This window comes from Calypte anna, chromosome 1 (genome assembly GCF_003957555.1).
Source record: "Calypte anna isolate BGI_N300 chromosome 1, bCalAnn1_v1.p, whole genome shotgun sequence".
NCBI lineage: Eukaryota > Metazoa > Chordata > Aves > Apodiformes > Trochilidae > Calypte > Calypte anna.
Genome location: NC_044244.1, coordinates 87806551 through 87822368, shown reverse-complemented (window position 1 = coordinate 87822368; position 15818 = coordinate 87806551). Strand labels below are relative to the sequence as shown.

Here is a 15818-nt window from a genome sequence, read left to right as displayed (position 1 = left end):
CTAGTAAATATATAGGGATGTTGTGAAAACAAGGAACAGCATAATAGAAGTAGATAATGCATACATTGTTGTGTGAAACAAGTAGATATGATGCTAAAGAATGATGAAGTCAAGTTCACAAAGTGTTCAAGGCTGGAGTGGATGGACTTTTGAGCAACCTGGTCTAGTGGAAGGTGTCCCTGCCCATGCATGGGGGTTGGAACTAGATGATCTTCAAGGTCCCTTCCAACCCAAACCGTTTTATGATTCTATGATGGTTGTTCAGTGGAGTTATCTGCACCTTTGCTATCCAGTCCAGCTATATATGGTTTCTAAAACACGGGTTATGACTAGTGATATACTACTGTTTTCTTTCACCTTCCCCATCTAACTTGATTGAAATACAGCTTGAAACTACCTCAAGTATTCAGTGCTCAAATAGCCTACCACATGTCCTCTGTGTAGAAAAGCTCCAGTTCATCTGGTTGTATGTCAGAGTTTACTTTCTGCAATAAGCTTCTTTTGAAAAACATGTTGGTCTAATAGTTAATTGCCTCCCTAACCTGAAAATGAGACTTGGGTTCCTAAGTGTCATAGGTGCCAAATATTAACCTAGATGGCCAAACAAGAGATGGGAGGAGGAGGAAATGAGTGGTAGCCTCACTACATTGGTACAGACAGTGTGCTTCGTCAGGTCTCCTGTGGAAAACTTCATGAACTTTTCTACTACCCTTTCCAGGAGCAGCAGTTGCATCAGATCAAATTAAGCAAAACCAAATTATGTCCCCAGGTAGAGTGTCTCTGCCACTGCCACCCTAAGGAAGAACTCAGGTGGGACAATGCCTCATTTACCATTGCACAGGGAACAAATACATGGTTTTCAGATGTCAACACCAGTGTTTCTCAGCAAGGCCCTGGGGTGCTGTGATCCCAGTCCCAAGAGGGGCTGAGCAAGGTCGACGTGAGATGCAGCTACTCCATTCCTTTCCAGATGATCCTCTCTGACAGCAGGTTATAATCTGGGAGTTAAAAGCAAAACTTTTAATTAGATCCAGAGAGACATCCACAAAGTTATCCAAATTAATCTGAAACTAACTTCCAATAACTTTAAGAGTTGTGCTCTTCAGATATGTCCTCAGGTCAGCAGCTCATTGTGAACAACTCAGGGAGGCTTCCAGAGAAGATGTGAAGGGGATCACATCCCCTTTAACATCACCTGGTGTCATGCATGTACTCCTTTCACATAAGTGGAGTGGACTTTCCCACATCTTGGTCTCACAGTAGTCCATCCCAGTCTATCTAAAATCCTTGTCCAGTGGCATTTTTTTCACTCTTGTGTGACATGATTAAGTTACGTCTAATGATTTAGTTACAGTTTTAGTTACTGACACGTGCTTCTTCTTTTTGCCCACAGCAATATGAGGCCATGTCATTTTGTGTCATTGAGTCCTGCTATTTTAGGCTATGGGATTATCTTCTTGAGAACTTGACTGATGTAGATGAGGCAGAGTGGTTACAGTGTGAGATCTAATGTGGCAGTCTGTCACATGGAGAGAGGAAGAGTTGAAAAGGGCAGCCAACAGGCACCTCAAGTTTTTCAGAATTACTGAAGGGTGATGCTCCTAAGGGCTGTGGCAACCTGTTCTGATTACATCACAGAAACAACCAGATGTCCTGGAAAGATGAAATCCCATAATAATAATGAAGCAAATTATCAATCAGATAAGAAAACTTAGATGCCTCTAGGATATCAGCCTTCTGATCAGCCTTCACCTTCTTTTTTGTTGTAACTAAAGGAGTTCAAGTCAATCCTTTCCAGAGCTTGTAGGATGTAACTGATACACGTGACTATTTTCTTAGGAAAGATGCAAGACAATGCATTTGGCTGGGTTAGAGTATGAGTAAGTACAATGAGGTGAAAGGAACACCTTTAAAAAACCATGAGGAGAAGTCAACTGCCAGGCTGGTTCAGCATCTTTCCCACAGTGAGCTCTCAGGCAGTGTTTATCAAGCCAAACAACAGAAACTCCGCCTGAGCAGGGTGATGCTTTTTCTCACCAAGGCAAATTGATACCAATCATCCTGCTGTTAACACTTCAGCCACTTCCAGGTTCCCAGAAAGCTCTGAATGCTACAGGAATAAGGAGACACTGCTTCTCCTAAAGGCTATGCACAATTGTGTCAGGGTCTTGCTTCTGTGGGAGGCAACATTTTTTTTACTCCTGTTGACTAAAGAATGGAGATCCTGTGGCTGTTAAAGAGCGTGCAGTTTCCAGTCCCTGGCCCAGCTGCATCCTGACCATAATCAGCCTTGCTGGAGTTACAAATAGGCTTTTTCAAATTTAATATTTATTTTCACACTGCCACTGTCACATTTCCATTAGAGTCAATCTTACATTTCATTAATCACAAAAAATAATTCAAGACACTGACCTTAAAACTGTCTAATTTTTCTAATCAAGTAACTCCCCATAACGTTTCTGAATAACAAAGTAGTTTCTGCTTGTGAACATACCTGCAGCAAGAATATCAATGAAGCTGCTAAAGCCAAAATATTTGCTTTCTACAGCAGTATGATATCCCAGAGGATCGATATTTGTGACCTTTTGCATGCAATCTTTCTTATACTCTTTATTTTTTATTACCACTGGCTAGATACCTCACGTTGCCAGAGCACTCTTTTCATCTGCTGAACAATTTTGCGTCTCTCCATCGTGTTAGAGCCATAGGGGTCTCTTGGATGAGAGTGATGTTTCCTGACCTGTCACAGGAACTGGCCATCCCCCTCTTTCTGGCTTCCTGGTACATGTTTCAGCCATTTCCATATTTGTCCAGATTGATCTATATTAAGCTGAAACTCCCAATAGTTCTTCCTGGGAAACTTTATTGTTTCTCTTGCCCTCTTTGGAGCAGAATGGTGGTTCACAGATGTGGACAGGCAAGTCCAGTGCTAGTCCTTTTTATAAAAAACAAGGGGAATATCCTCTGAAATATGTTGCAATTGCTGATAGAAACTGATACTGTGTGATTCATTAACCATATTTGGATTCCAAAAAACTCTTTATACTAATGTGGGCTAAGATGGGCCAGTCCCAAAGCCTTGCAGGTGTGTACCCAGAAAAACCCCACACGGTGTGTGGAGGAGGAGAGCAGGACTGAACTCTGCAGCAAGGAGAAGGTACATCTCTCTAGCATGCTGCAGACTCAAGACATGCAAACACTGATGCTAACCTACAGCTTTTATTAATCTATTATGAATTTGGCTTCAAGCTGATGTAATGAAAATGCTGGGAACCCGAAACGTGTGGGCTGGAGGAGGAAGTATGGAGTTGCTTTGACATGCACATTCTCAGCCTCTCCTGCTCCTTGTTTGTCTTGTTGCTGTGTGTTCTGGCACTGGGATGCATACCTCACTCCAGCTAACACTCCCCTCCTCAGCAAGCCATGTTTTAGAGGTAAGGTGTAGGTGTGTGTTGAAACGTTGTGGGGAGGGGTAAGTTGCATGTTAGTAAATGACAGTTTATCTACACACACACAGACTGAAACAGTAATTTGCCTTACTTTTTTCAGTATACAGCTAGGCACTATGGTAAAAAAAATTAGTGCATATTACTGCTGACTCTGTGGTATTGGTTACCAGGTACGTGCTGACTCACCTAGGTTCACCTTCAGCCCAGCAGCAGAAAATGGCCATCTGAAGATGAGAAAGTTGGAACTAACTTGTCACAATAGTTTCTTCTAATTATTTCGCAGTTTTACTGTAGCAAATTTTCTCCTGTCTGGGTTAGAGAAAAGAATAAATATAAATCAAAGGGAGAAATGGCACCTAAACTCCTGTATTTTATTTTATAACACAAAGATAAACTATGCGAAAGTTTATCAGCTGGCGTTCTGAAATTTCGTGTATTTCCTAGAGGGAGCAATTTTTACTTTGCAAAGCAGTTGACTAAAATAGACTCTTTACTAAAAAGATTTACTTCCCCTTATAATCCATCCAATTTGCTAGGTGGTATTATAAAATGACCAGATCCTCAATTTCGTTGCTGTCACAGCTGCAGAGACAACATGCCACAGAAAGAAGCCTCAGGGTTGTTGTTTTATTCATTATTATGCAACAGTACCTAGAAATTCCAGCCAGACCCAGAATTAAGTTTTGTAAATGCTTTAAGGACATTCTGTGCTTTAATTGCTTGCAGCCTCTTAAACAAAAGAAGTGTAGAGAAAAAGGTTTTAATAAAAAAATGGTTTTAAAAAGTTGAAAGCTATGGAAGTGAGTTAAGAGACTAAAGAGAATAGAAACCATTGTCATGGCTTTAATTCAAAGAAGTTACATGACAGGTTTAAAAAGAGTAAAAACACTTAAATACAACTTCGGCATTTAGGTTCTGCATCTTTTCAAAATTGTGGCATTATGGGATCTGGTTGGTGGCATTAGAGAAACCAAAACTCCAGAAGTATTTCAGTTTGTAACAGTGAAGCTCCTCAAGTACACACAGTTCTGCTCCTGTCAATACTGATGTTTGACCAAGGCTGAACAGAATCACAGACTCTGAAAGATTTAGATGAGAGGAGACTTATAGAGATTTCTAATCCAACACCCTGCTTCCAGCACATCTAGCTCCAGAGCTGGATCAAGATGCCCAGGGCTTTGTACAGGCAACATGTGAACAACTCCAAGGAGGAAGATGTCCCAGCCTCTCAATACATCTGTTCCAGTGCTGAACCACCCTTGTGAGAAGGAGACTTTTTTTTTATAGCCAATCAGAATTTTCCTTGATGCAAATGTTATGACTGGTTCAGCATGAGAGAACTCCAGCTTTGTTGTCTCAGTAGCTAACTAAAGTAATCAGTTAGATCCCCCTTTGGCCTCCTCTTTGCCAGGCTGAGCAAACTTAACTTCTTCATATGCTTCTTTTTATCTTCATATCATCTTTCATACAAGGGACTGAAACAGTGGACACAGCATTCCATTTGTGTTTCATTGTGTGCCAGATCAAGGGATAAATCCCTTCCCTTCATCTGCTGGCTGCATTCCTGCCATTGCAGTCCAGTATGTGGTTGGTCTTTATTGCCTCCTCTTGACTTCTGTTCATCTTCCTGTCCAATGGAAGCCAAGGCTCTTTTCTGCAGAGCTGCTTCCAACACAATTAGTCCCCAGACTGCTGTACTGATGCATGGGGTAGTTTTGTCCTAAAATGACTGTGTCATATAGATAAAATACAGAAAAATATTTTGAAAGGTAGATTTCCTCTAAATTATGTCCTGGGAAAAATCTTCAGGTACCATATTTACATGATTCTGCAAATCTGGATTAATGGAAAGCAGTTCCATTTTAGTGGTTAAAAATCTTGACTTTGCCTCTGTTTTCTAATTACTTAAGCCCACTTAATTATTTTAGGGTAAGTGACAAGGAACGAATGTAAAAATGTTATAAAAATAAACTGGGCCTGAATAGTCCCAGTCCTATCCACTTCTGTGGTTCATGTGTGTGCAGTGATGTCACCTGAGTCAGTAAGGAACAGTGGATTTTCTGAACTGGTGAAAACTCCACGCACAGTTCAATAGATAGCTTTAAAGTTTTTGCATCTGTTTTGCTTTGTGTTTGGTTTAAACTTATCTAAAGACCTACAGTTTTGTTTTTATTTATGAAGAGCCAGAATGTGTTCCTGTAATTAAATCTTTATTATTTTGGGCACAAACCAGCACAAGGAGTAATGGCTTAGATCTTTTTGACTGCCTCATTGAAAGAGGTGAGAGCCCTCTAGGAGGGTGCTGCAACATCGCCTTCCTCTGAAGGTACAATTGCTTTACAGAAAAAACTGCAAACCCCCTTTTCTTGAGAGGAATGGATCCGCCTGTCATTCATGCAGTGAGGGCAGAGGCAGCAGGGGAGAGGAAAGACCTCGTGCTCTATATAAGGAACTGGGTCCTGCAGAAGAGGAGAGGCGATGATTATGAAATGCTGAAGGGAAACACTGGCTCTAGGGACACTCACAACCAGAGGCAGCCTAGACCGGGCAAGAAAAAAGAATCTCAGCCCAGACTGAACTACACACATCATCAGGAGGAAGAAGCCTCTGTTTCCTTACCTTCTAGCATCCAGACGGTATGGCGACACTGAAGTAATTGGTTCCAATGAAAGGCAGGAAAACCCTTGTTTCTTCCCTGCTCTCCAGCTTTGTTGTGTTTGATAGAATACTATTCAAGTTCCGTAGTTGGAGTGAGGGGAGCCCTTGCTGGTCCCCAGTGACTGAGGCCACAGTTTTGAGTTCATATGGATCTCAAGAAATCAGAGCTTTAGGCAGGCTTTGTCATATAGCACTGGGAACTGTGTCTAGTGGTCATCCTTGTTGAGTTACCTGCTTTTGCAGGATCACTACTTCCTCTATATTATCTAAAGAGCTCCTTCTTGTTTTTTTCTGACTATTAATTTCTTTTTGTCTTGGAGCTTACAGTGAAGTTTCTTCCTAACTTAATAATTTTGCTGACTTGTGCTCTAAGAACAGAGATTTAATTCCTATTTTTGCACCTGAGGTAATATAATTGTGGATGTTTATATTATTCACCTGAGTCCCCAGATGGTTTGAATCTTGCTGAGATACCAGATCACAGGAAAATCTTGTGGCAGCAAGTTTCAGCAAACGGAGAGACAAAAGTAAAGGCAAAGGGGTGTATCAGATTCACCTCCTTAGCTTTCCTAATTACTTTTTGCCTGGAGCTTTTTCTGAGATGTCTTATTTCCAGGAAAATCCCTATCAACAATTTTTAATAAATAATCTTTCCATTAATTTCCTACTCTTTGTATTTGCTCTTGATGACATTGGAATTTTTAATGTAATTTTCCATCTTATTTCATACTTAAATATTGCTGGGGTTTTGATGTGAGCAGAAGTCTTCAGAGAATCTCTGCATTTATTCCTGGTTTACAGTCAAGTGTAGAAATAGGTGGAATTGCTCTTCATAGTGAATATTGCACTATATAAAGAACACAAGAGAATTGAGCACTCTTCAGCCATGACCAGTATATGTAATTTATTATTATATGACTCTCTATGTCCTTATCTTTTCTAGATATTTACAACATAACAGCTATGCATCATTTCACATTCCTTTGGAACTTTCCATTCTTCCTGTGACAAGCAAGATCCCATTGTCTCTAAGTCCAAGATAATAGCTTTGTATTTTCTTCAAAATATTTTTGTACAGATTATATTGACAGGGATATCTTTACTTTGGGGCCTAGGAATTTTATTACTTTACTTCTGATGTCATGGAACTGAGCCAGGCATAAAGATTTAAGCAGCCAAAACGTCAGCTCTAATTTTGGAATCCTTGTGTCTAATCACTGATCTCTCCCATTTGAAACCTGTTTCCGTTTGAATTTTGAAGCATATTCCTTGTGGGGGAAGGGAGAAGTCAGTCAGAAAATAAATCATATTCTCATTAATTGGAGTCAGATTGTAGAACAGAAGCTCAAGCTCACTCCCTGGTTTTCCTGGCACATCTCTGGCATAGATGTGGAGAACTGCAGTACTGATGTAAAACAGAGAACGCATGGGTCTGCCAGGTTATGGAAGTACCAAAAGTAGCAGAATGATTTAAAGACTGAGGTTTTGGTGGTCATTTAGATCCCAACATCTTCAGCTTCTTAGGCCACCCAGATCAGGAGGGAGAGCTAAATGATGTTTTCGAAAGCAAGACAGGATGGAGGGAGTAATCAGTGTCAACTCCTAAGGGCTACCTAATGCATGTTCAAAACCTTCGCAGGGTCACCAGCTTAAGAACAGCTCAGAACAACTGATGAAGATCCAACAGCTGACATTCCTTGCTATCAATGTCATGGCAAAGAATCCTAGGCAGATCATTTGGACACAGGAACCTTGGTGACTGGGAGAACATGAGTCTGAAAACGTGTTGTATGTGACTGAGTGAAATTAAGTATTTTTTTAAGTGAAATTCTTCCCCACGCAATGAGCTTTACTACATTGGTTCTAAAGTACTGCAACAGTATTTCCTATATGGAATTGATTGCCAGGCATCAGGTCAAATTCTACCATTTAAACCCTTCTGTTTCTGTCTCTGCAGATGCCATGTGAAAGCTTCACAGAGAGGAACAATAACAGCAGTGATTCAACCATGGAGTTCCTCCTGCTCGGCTTCTCCGAGCTGCTCTGTCTGAGGGTCCTCTTCTTCCTTATCTTTCTCATTGTCCATTTGGCCACGTTGGTGGGGAATGTGATGATCTTCATGGCAGTCTCTATGGAGCCTTCCCATTCCCCTATGCTTTCCTTCCTCTGTCAGCTCTCTCTCATCGAGCTGTGCTACACCTTAGTTGTCGTCCCTAGGGCACTCCTGAGCCTGGTAGTGGTGGAGGGCAGCAGGATTTCCTTCATAGGCTGTGCCACACAGATGCACCTCTTTGTGGCGCTCGGCGGGGCCGAATGCTTCCTCCTGGCAGCCATGTCCTATGACCGCTACGTTGCCATCTGCCATCCGCTCCACTACCCGGCAGTGATGCACGAGGGGCTTTGCCTGAGGCTGTCAGTGTCATGCTGCCTGGGAGGCTTTGCTGTGGCCCTGGGGCTGACGGTGTCTGTTTTCCGCTTACCTTTCTGCCGGTCCCGTTGCATCGACCACTTCTTCTGCGATGTCCCCGCTGTGCTGCACCTGGCCTGCACACGCAGCTATGCCCCTGAGCTGCCCTTGCTGGCTGCCTCTGTTCTCCTCCTGCTGCTCCCCTTCCTCCTAATCCTGACCTCGTATATTTGCATTGCCGCTGCTTTGTTGCACTTCACCTCTGCTGTGGGAAGGGGCAAGGCCTTTTCCACCTGCGTTTCACACCTAACCATCACCTTGCTACACTATGGATGTGCCACCTTCATCTACATTCGCCCTAAGTCCAATTACAGGCCAGCTCGGGACAAGATGGTGTCACTGGTCTATACCAACATCACTCCGTTACTGTATCCCCTCATTTATAGCCTGAGGAACAAGGAAATCAGAGAAATCCTCAGGAAAATGATGATGAGGACAAAAGTTGCTGAAATGATCTGGGATACAGTCAGGCCTGTGACATGTGTGTGTGGTAAATTGTACTAGAACAAACATCTGCAGGTCGGAAAACAGCCCCATAACCATGTAAGGACCAGACTGTTTATGGACTTCACTACAGAAAATATGCAGGCAGAATTCAACCTGCATCTATGCATTTATGACAACAAGACACCTGGGCTAAAACCAAAAGAAAACAACATAAAAGATCTCTAAAATAATAGTTTTCCTAGAGGAAAATGCTTTAATGACTGCGAGGAAGCAGAGCTCTGGTCTGTTTGTCGTCTCACTTCTGTGATAACATACATACCTATGTTTACATTTGTGGTCTTCTCAGCACAATCCAGAGATCAAAACAAATTTATTTGAAGATTAGTTTCGTTATTTTTCTATCAAGTTGAAAGTAGAAACTGGAACCTAGAGAGTCAATAAAGATTTGAGACTGCTAACTTTATCAGCAATCTAAAGAGGGTTATTGCAAGGTTGAAAGAATAAGGCCCATGTCCAGAAAGAAATTGAAATTAAGTTGTGGTCTTCTCCAAAAATAGCAGGAGGTTGCATTCCAGCACCCCATCACAAGCAGAAGGATCATTAGTATAAACATCTTACTTTGAATTATTCTAGCTAATGAAAATGCACGTGCCATTGATTAGACTAGAGTATGATTTCTATGCAATATTTCCTTTTACAAGGAAATGCTTTAGGTTTGGATTGTTCCTATGGTAACACAAAGGCTAAGATACTGGTCTTACCATGTGACTTTTTTCAGGAAAGACTGTATCATATAAATAAGGATGCCTGAGGAGTGTTAAAATCTATCACTGTAAGATTATTAGCATGACTGCTGCAGTTGTAATTTCTTCAGCAAAATCATTGAGAACTACAGCACAACCTGGACTGCAGCAGATGTGAGTCTGACGGGTGCAAAGCAGTGTTATTTTGTGTGTTTCCTACATGTAGGCGGAACAGGATGATTTAGACAAATTAGGGAAGATTTTTGGAAAGGACAGGGGGCGGAAATGCAACCTCATTATTTTATTTAAGACTTCATTTCGCCGTATCTCTTCAAACCCCACTAAAACCCTATGATTCTGAATCCATGTCTCACATATTGAGTTGCTGAGAAAATACTTAAAAGGCTTTCTTCAGATTTTCTGTCTAATACAAAGGAAATTCAGCACTCCAGATGCCCTCAGCTCTCTCCCTTGGCAGGCTGAGGGAGCAGAGTGATGTTTTCTTTCTCTGGGCTACAATCACGAAAAATTATGGTAAGTGGATTTGACTAATGTGAAAAATTGGCACTGTAACTAAGGAAATTAACTTGGAGCCATCTGACAAAAGAGAAACGTAGAATTGAAAACTCACATTAAAAGCTGCCTTCAAATTGACAGTCTAGCCAGACTAAAGCATTAACACAGAATATTGGCTCTCATGTCAATGAATACGTAATTACTGCTGTGAACAAAGGTTTAGCTGCTTTATTTAAAATGATCAAAGTTGTAGTGAACATTTTAATTACCTGCCAGGCCTTCCAAAAATGAGAAGGGGGCAGTCTCAGTAAAAGTACATTACTAATCAAGAAGTACTTTAGAAGTTCATTAGAGAAGTATTTTGAATCAAAATACTATTAAAGGATTTAAAGATAGTAAATAACTGTATTGAGCACAGGACAAAATTGAAGCATCAATTCCAAATCCTGTGAAATCAAATCAAACTTTGAAGTTAACCCTACTGTAAGCAGTAGGCAGGACTTGAGACCTCCAGATGTCCCTTCTGAGATTAGCAGCATTCTACAGCAGAAGCTCCTAGAGGTACTGATATGCTCAAATACTTGGCAATAAAACTAAGGAACAGAAAGACACCGACATTTATAATACAGATCAAAACCTTGGTAGAGGACCTTTCTGGTAGTTATGGGCATGGGATAGTAGAAATACAACTATCATCTATTGCCAGCTGTGAGAAGATAGCAGAGTTGTGTCCTGAAGTACAGATGTTCCATGTGAGCAACTGCTGATTGAGAGGGCATCTCAGCAGAAATGGATAATGACTTTGGGAGGGATTACATGGCTGAAACAGCAGTCAGGCTAGACTCCCAGCCCTTTAGTTCTGAGATACACGTGGGAAGCACAACAAGCAATGGAGAATTTCTGCAAAGGTGTTGTCTCTACACAATGTCCTTGCAGATGAATGGATAAGGAATCATAACTAATTGTACCCACCAAAGATGGATAGAGCATCTGTAGGCATCTTAGCTGTCTGGGTTGGGTAAGGTCTCCAGATCTGCTAGTGTATGAATAAGGCTGAGGACCTGCATTCCACCACAAATGGTCCTGTCCTTTCTTGGAAGGACAATCCCCAAATTTGCAGAGGTCTGGGATCTGGCAAACACAGGTGTCATGAGAGTTTTTTGATGAAACCAGCTATGACACCTCTGAGAACCTCTTCATGGTTTGCACAGCCATAAAACCAGAGTATTCATCCTTGCAATTAATTCTGTAAAAGCTGCCATGAGCAAGACACTGGATGAGAACACAGATCTCATCAGTGACAGAGCACCAGAGCTCAAGATGTAAGGCCTGTAGGAACTCATTAGTGTTGTCCATACACTCAAAAATAATATGGGTTTGGGGGATGATGGCAGAGATGTTGAGTAACATTCAGGGTACTCAATGTCCAGTACCTTGTATGTTACACACCATTCAAAGAGGTGCCTTCACTCAAGGAGGTATTAAAAAATGCTATCTTGAGTGCTGTCAATGCCACTGACATTGATGGGGTAACAGTGAAATCTTTTCCTTGTAGAGAAACCAGTGAAAGCTCTCTTTTTAAAAATACGTTGTCATGTTTTTCTTGCAATCCAGGTAAGACATTTCCTAAAAATTGTTCCTATGAAAAAGAAATATCCGAAAAGATTTAAATGCACTTGCATTAAAAATATTTCCTTATTTTTCTAGTAGTCTAAATGCAAAAAAATGATGAAGGGGATCTGCTTCTGTTATGCATTAGGGAAGCTGGAATTCTGCCAGGTGTCCAATTTTAAAAATATGAAGAAGTTTCCATGTATTAAACTCCTCTTAACAAAGGCATGTTACCACAGCCCATCCATTTTGGCTTACTTGGGAAGTGAGTCCACCAGAATCCCTTCTTCTGGATTCTTTCAAAACAAAGAAAACCTACAGATAATCTTGTATTTACCTCTATAACTTCTTTTGTCCTTTGATCTGAAGCAAAAGGGAAGCATCCAGGTGAAATTAGTACAGCTATTTACAACAATTGAGTTGTAGACAGTGAAAAATGTATGTAGGGATAAGATCAGACCTAGAAAGGAGACTTTAATATCATGAGGGTGAGAAGCTGCCAAAAATTGTCATTTTCTTTATTGATAAAAGGCCTCTGTTTTCCATATGTTTACTATTTAACATGCCAAAGACAACAGCCATGTTGACTACACTACAGTAAATACTAGAATGCTCTAAGTTTCTCTTTGAGATATTTATAGATAGAAGACTTACAGAAGGGAAATAAATTCTTTCTGAGTTTGTTTTGTGCCATTATACGAAATTTCTTACCCAGCACATAAAATATGATAGTACCCTATATGATGTAAACAAATTAAGTCAATGCCCCAAAAACAGGCTAGTAGGAAGAAAATATATCTAAATATTTTTCCCTTCCATCCCAGATTATTAGAAAAAAGATAAATTATATACTCTGAAAGCTTTTTACTTTCAAACTGGTTGTTGTGCAGGCACCAAGTCTCCTTTACAGGTCTGCCTAAGGAAGCAACTGGAAACAAAGGTCAAGAACTCATCTGGAGACGCTGGTGAAGTTGAGGAGTGAGGTGAAGCTCCATGTCAGCTGATTGGTTTCAGAGTCAGTTTCACTTTGCCATCATCTCCACATCAAAAAGCTGACTGAAGGTGCTATTCCAGCATTGTATCCCTAACCTAAAACTCTTGGCTCTAAAGATCCTGCCATGCTCAGTTGTCTTCTAGACAAGCCCAGGAAAAAGTGAGAATGGGAAAGTCAATACTCACCCAGTGTGAACCCTTGGCTTAACCTGAAAAATTGCAACGATATGATACTGTCTGGTTTTACAAATTGGTATGTAAAAATATATGAACATCTGGTTCTACAAACTGGTATGTAAAGCTGAGGCTCAGCAGCATATGGCCTCTAGCCTAGTTACTGCTGAAAATCAGGTCTGCTAAAATCATTCTTGTGCTTTATTGTATATTTGGTCTACAGTTGCTCTCAGCACTCATTTCAGTTTTCATTTTTAGATTTAATTAAGGGTTCAGGTTTAAAAAATCAAGTAGGAAGCTGAGCTGGAAATATAGTTGACAGTAAATTGGGAAGATGTTACCACAATCAATGTTCCCTTTCCACCTGCAAGAGAACGAGGTTTCTGTTTTAAGTATATTCTCTTGATGCCAACATTGAAAGCACTCACAATGAACATAGCTTGGTAATGCAGTGATTGATGACAACTATTTCATTTCTGCACAGGATAGCAACATTACAACACAATTAAGCTACAACAGCAAGAAAAAAGACATAAGAAATAAGTTTATTGTGTTGACATTTGTGCAGGCAGCTCTGATTTGTCAAAAAGAGGACCATAAAAACAACTGCAGATTTGAAACAGATATAACAGCTTTTATTTTTTTATTAAACCCCCCAGAAATTAAAATATTTATTAACTCACACATTTAGCTGACAGTGTAGAAAAAGGAAATTTAAAATCATACTACCAAAGTGACCCGTGACATGGGTGCTTACTGCATGTTATAAATGCTAATTATTTTTTTCAACGTAGGTGAGGTATTTCCATACAATCACAATCAATCCATGAGTGGGAAAGAATAGTTAGGAAGTATGAACAAATTACAAAATTACTGAGCAGTACATACTTGTCATGCAGTAACTACTACTACTACTACTACTGTGATTCGATTGCTGAAAATAATACAATCCCAATTTTCTACAACTTAGTTGAAGAATTCATGGACATCTCTGCTAGAAATCAAATTTCTCTAGGTCAAGTTTTATGTTTGTTGTGCATATGATGTTGTATTAGTAATGCAATCAAATTCTGCTTTTTTTGGAGGGGGCTGGCTTTTTTTTCATGTTAGTAATAGAAGTAATAATGAGGTGAAAGCTTAATGTCACTTAGATAAATAAATATCTTCAAATGTGCACAGGAGATATATGCTGTTGAACAGGAGTGGTAAGTGTTGAACTGCGCTTTTTTGATGTACAAATATATGATGTTCTATAATCTCTATTGGAAAGTAACTAACTCATGACCCAAACTTGAACCACTTAGGGCAGTTTTATGAATGGCAATAGGAATTAGATTATATTATGGCTGGGTTTGCATTGCTTTCCAGTTGTCTATCCAAAATGTAGCATTTTAATATAAGTGAAGACCTGTCTTGCTTAGATTTTTTTTTTCTTTTTGTAGTAAATCCCTCAGTTTCTCATTATTTCACTGTGGACGAATAGCATTAACTTGGAAAGAAACAAAATCCCAGCCATCACCAGACAAAACCTATTGCATCACCCTCAAACTAACTGTGGTCCTGGTGGGTGCGGTGGGCTGCTCTCTGCTCTTGCCACAGCATCTCAAGGCAGCTGAGTCCACAGCTGAGTCCTCTTGAACTCCACATCTGCTGAACCACCCCACAGAGAAGAACTGGCAAGAGAAGGGAAGAGAATTTCATCAGGTCATTTCTGGGGAAAAAAAAATTTCTCCTCCTCATTTTTAGGATGGTACAATAATTTAATATCCTCTGGTTTTGCAAACCCTGCAAGAGCATGGCAGACCATGCACGGGATGGCTTAAAAGCCAGACAAAATCCAGAAAGCCTGCACTCCAGCCAACAGTGGAAATACACTTCTGCGCATAATTAGATGTCCAGCCATGGCATCAGTAGATAGAGAATAAACTATGAATGTGTTACTAATGAGTTACGTGGAGTTTTATGAAGGGATACTGGACTTCTAGTCCATCTTTAGTCCTTTCCACTGAAATGCTGTCAAGTGCAGTTGAGTTTGCAAGTTCCTAAGCTAAGGGTGACCACTTCGTGATCAAGAGGGCTCATTTGTGCTCCTTTGCAGGATTTTATATATCTGTTTAAAATAAAGCCTGAGGTACTGAATGAAAGAATTCTGTGTGTAAAACTAATTTAATAGGTTAAGCCATTAGATGGTAGGAGTCTATTTGCTGCAGAAAGACTGTCTGAAGTCAGCTGTTTGAAATATTCTAAGATAATTGTTGGTGGCGTAGAGCCAGAAAACTTTGCAAGATAAAAAAACCCACCAGAATATTAAACCGTGGTCATGGAGGTGAGAAGAGAGAGGGCACAAATTCTCTACAGGGACCCCTGGAGACCCTAGACATCTACATTATTATAACACTTTACTGAAAGACAGTTTGAGATGCAGAGATTCAAGTTATCAATACTAAAGGCTGAGAGATATAGGGATAGATATGCTTTGACAGTCTGTGAAGCAATATCAAGTGAGAAACTCTAGACCTTGTTTCTATGTTCAGTTTCCTTCATCATCTAGAATAGCATTTAACAATACAATGGTGAAACTCCTATCTTTTTCTAAAATGCAAGGAACAGCAAACACAGTAAACAATTTATAAGAACTATCTGAAAGAATTCTGTCTGAACTGCAGTTCAAAAGCAGCACTTCCCAACTCAGTCTCGGGAGTGCCCTTTGGCTGTCCCAGAACACAAGATCTGGTGTATACCATTCCTTCTCAGTTCCCT

The 15818-nt window shown here is 40.3% G+C and overlaps 1 protein-coding gene across 1 annotated transcript; it reads left to right on the top strand.

The window, feature by feature from the left end:
- The first annotated feature begins 3106 nt into the window (after window positions 1–3106).
- LOC103533315 (olfactory receptor 10AC1) lies at window positions 3107–9078 on the top strand. The gene is made up of 2 exons (XM_008499156.2): window positions 3107–3157; window positions 8065–9078. The coding sequence occupies exon 2, from the start codon at window positions 8065–8067 to the stop codon at window positions 9076–9078; it is 1014 nt and encodes a 337-aa protein (XP_008497378.2). The 5' UTR covers window positions 3107–3157.
- The last annotated feature ends 6740 nt before the right edge of the window (window positions 9079–15818 follow it).

Bases quoted from the DNA above. Each gene is read 5' to 3' on its own strand.
- LOC103533315 (XM_008499156.2), top strand. From the start codon at position 8,065: ATGCCATGTGAAAGCTTCACAGAGAGGAACAATAACAGCAGTGATTCA.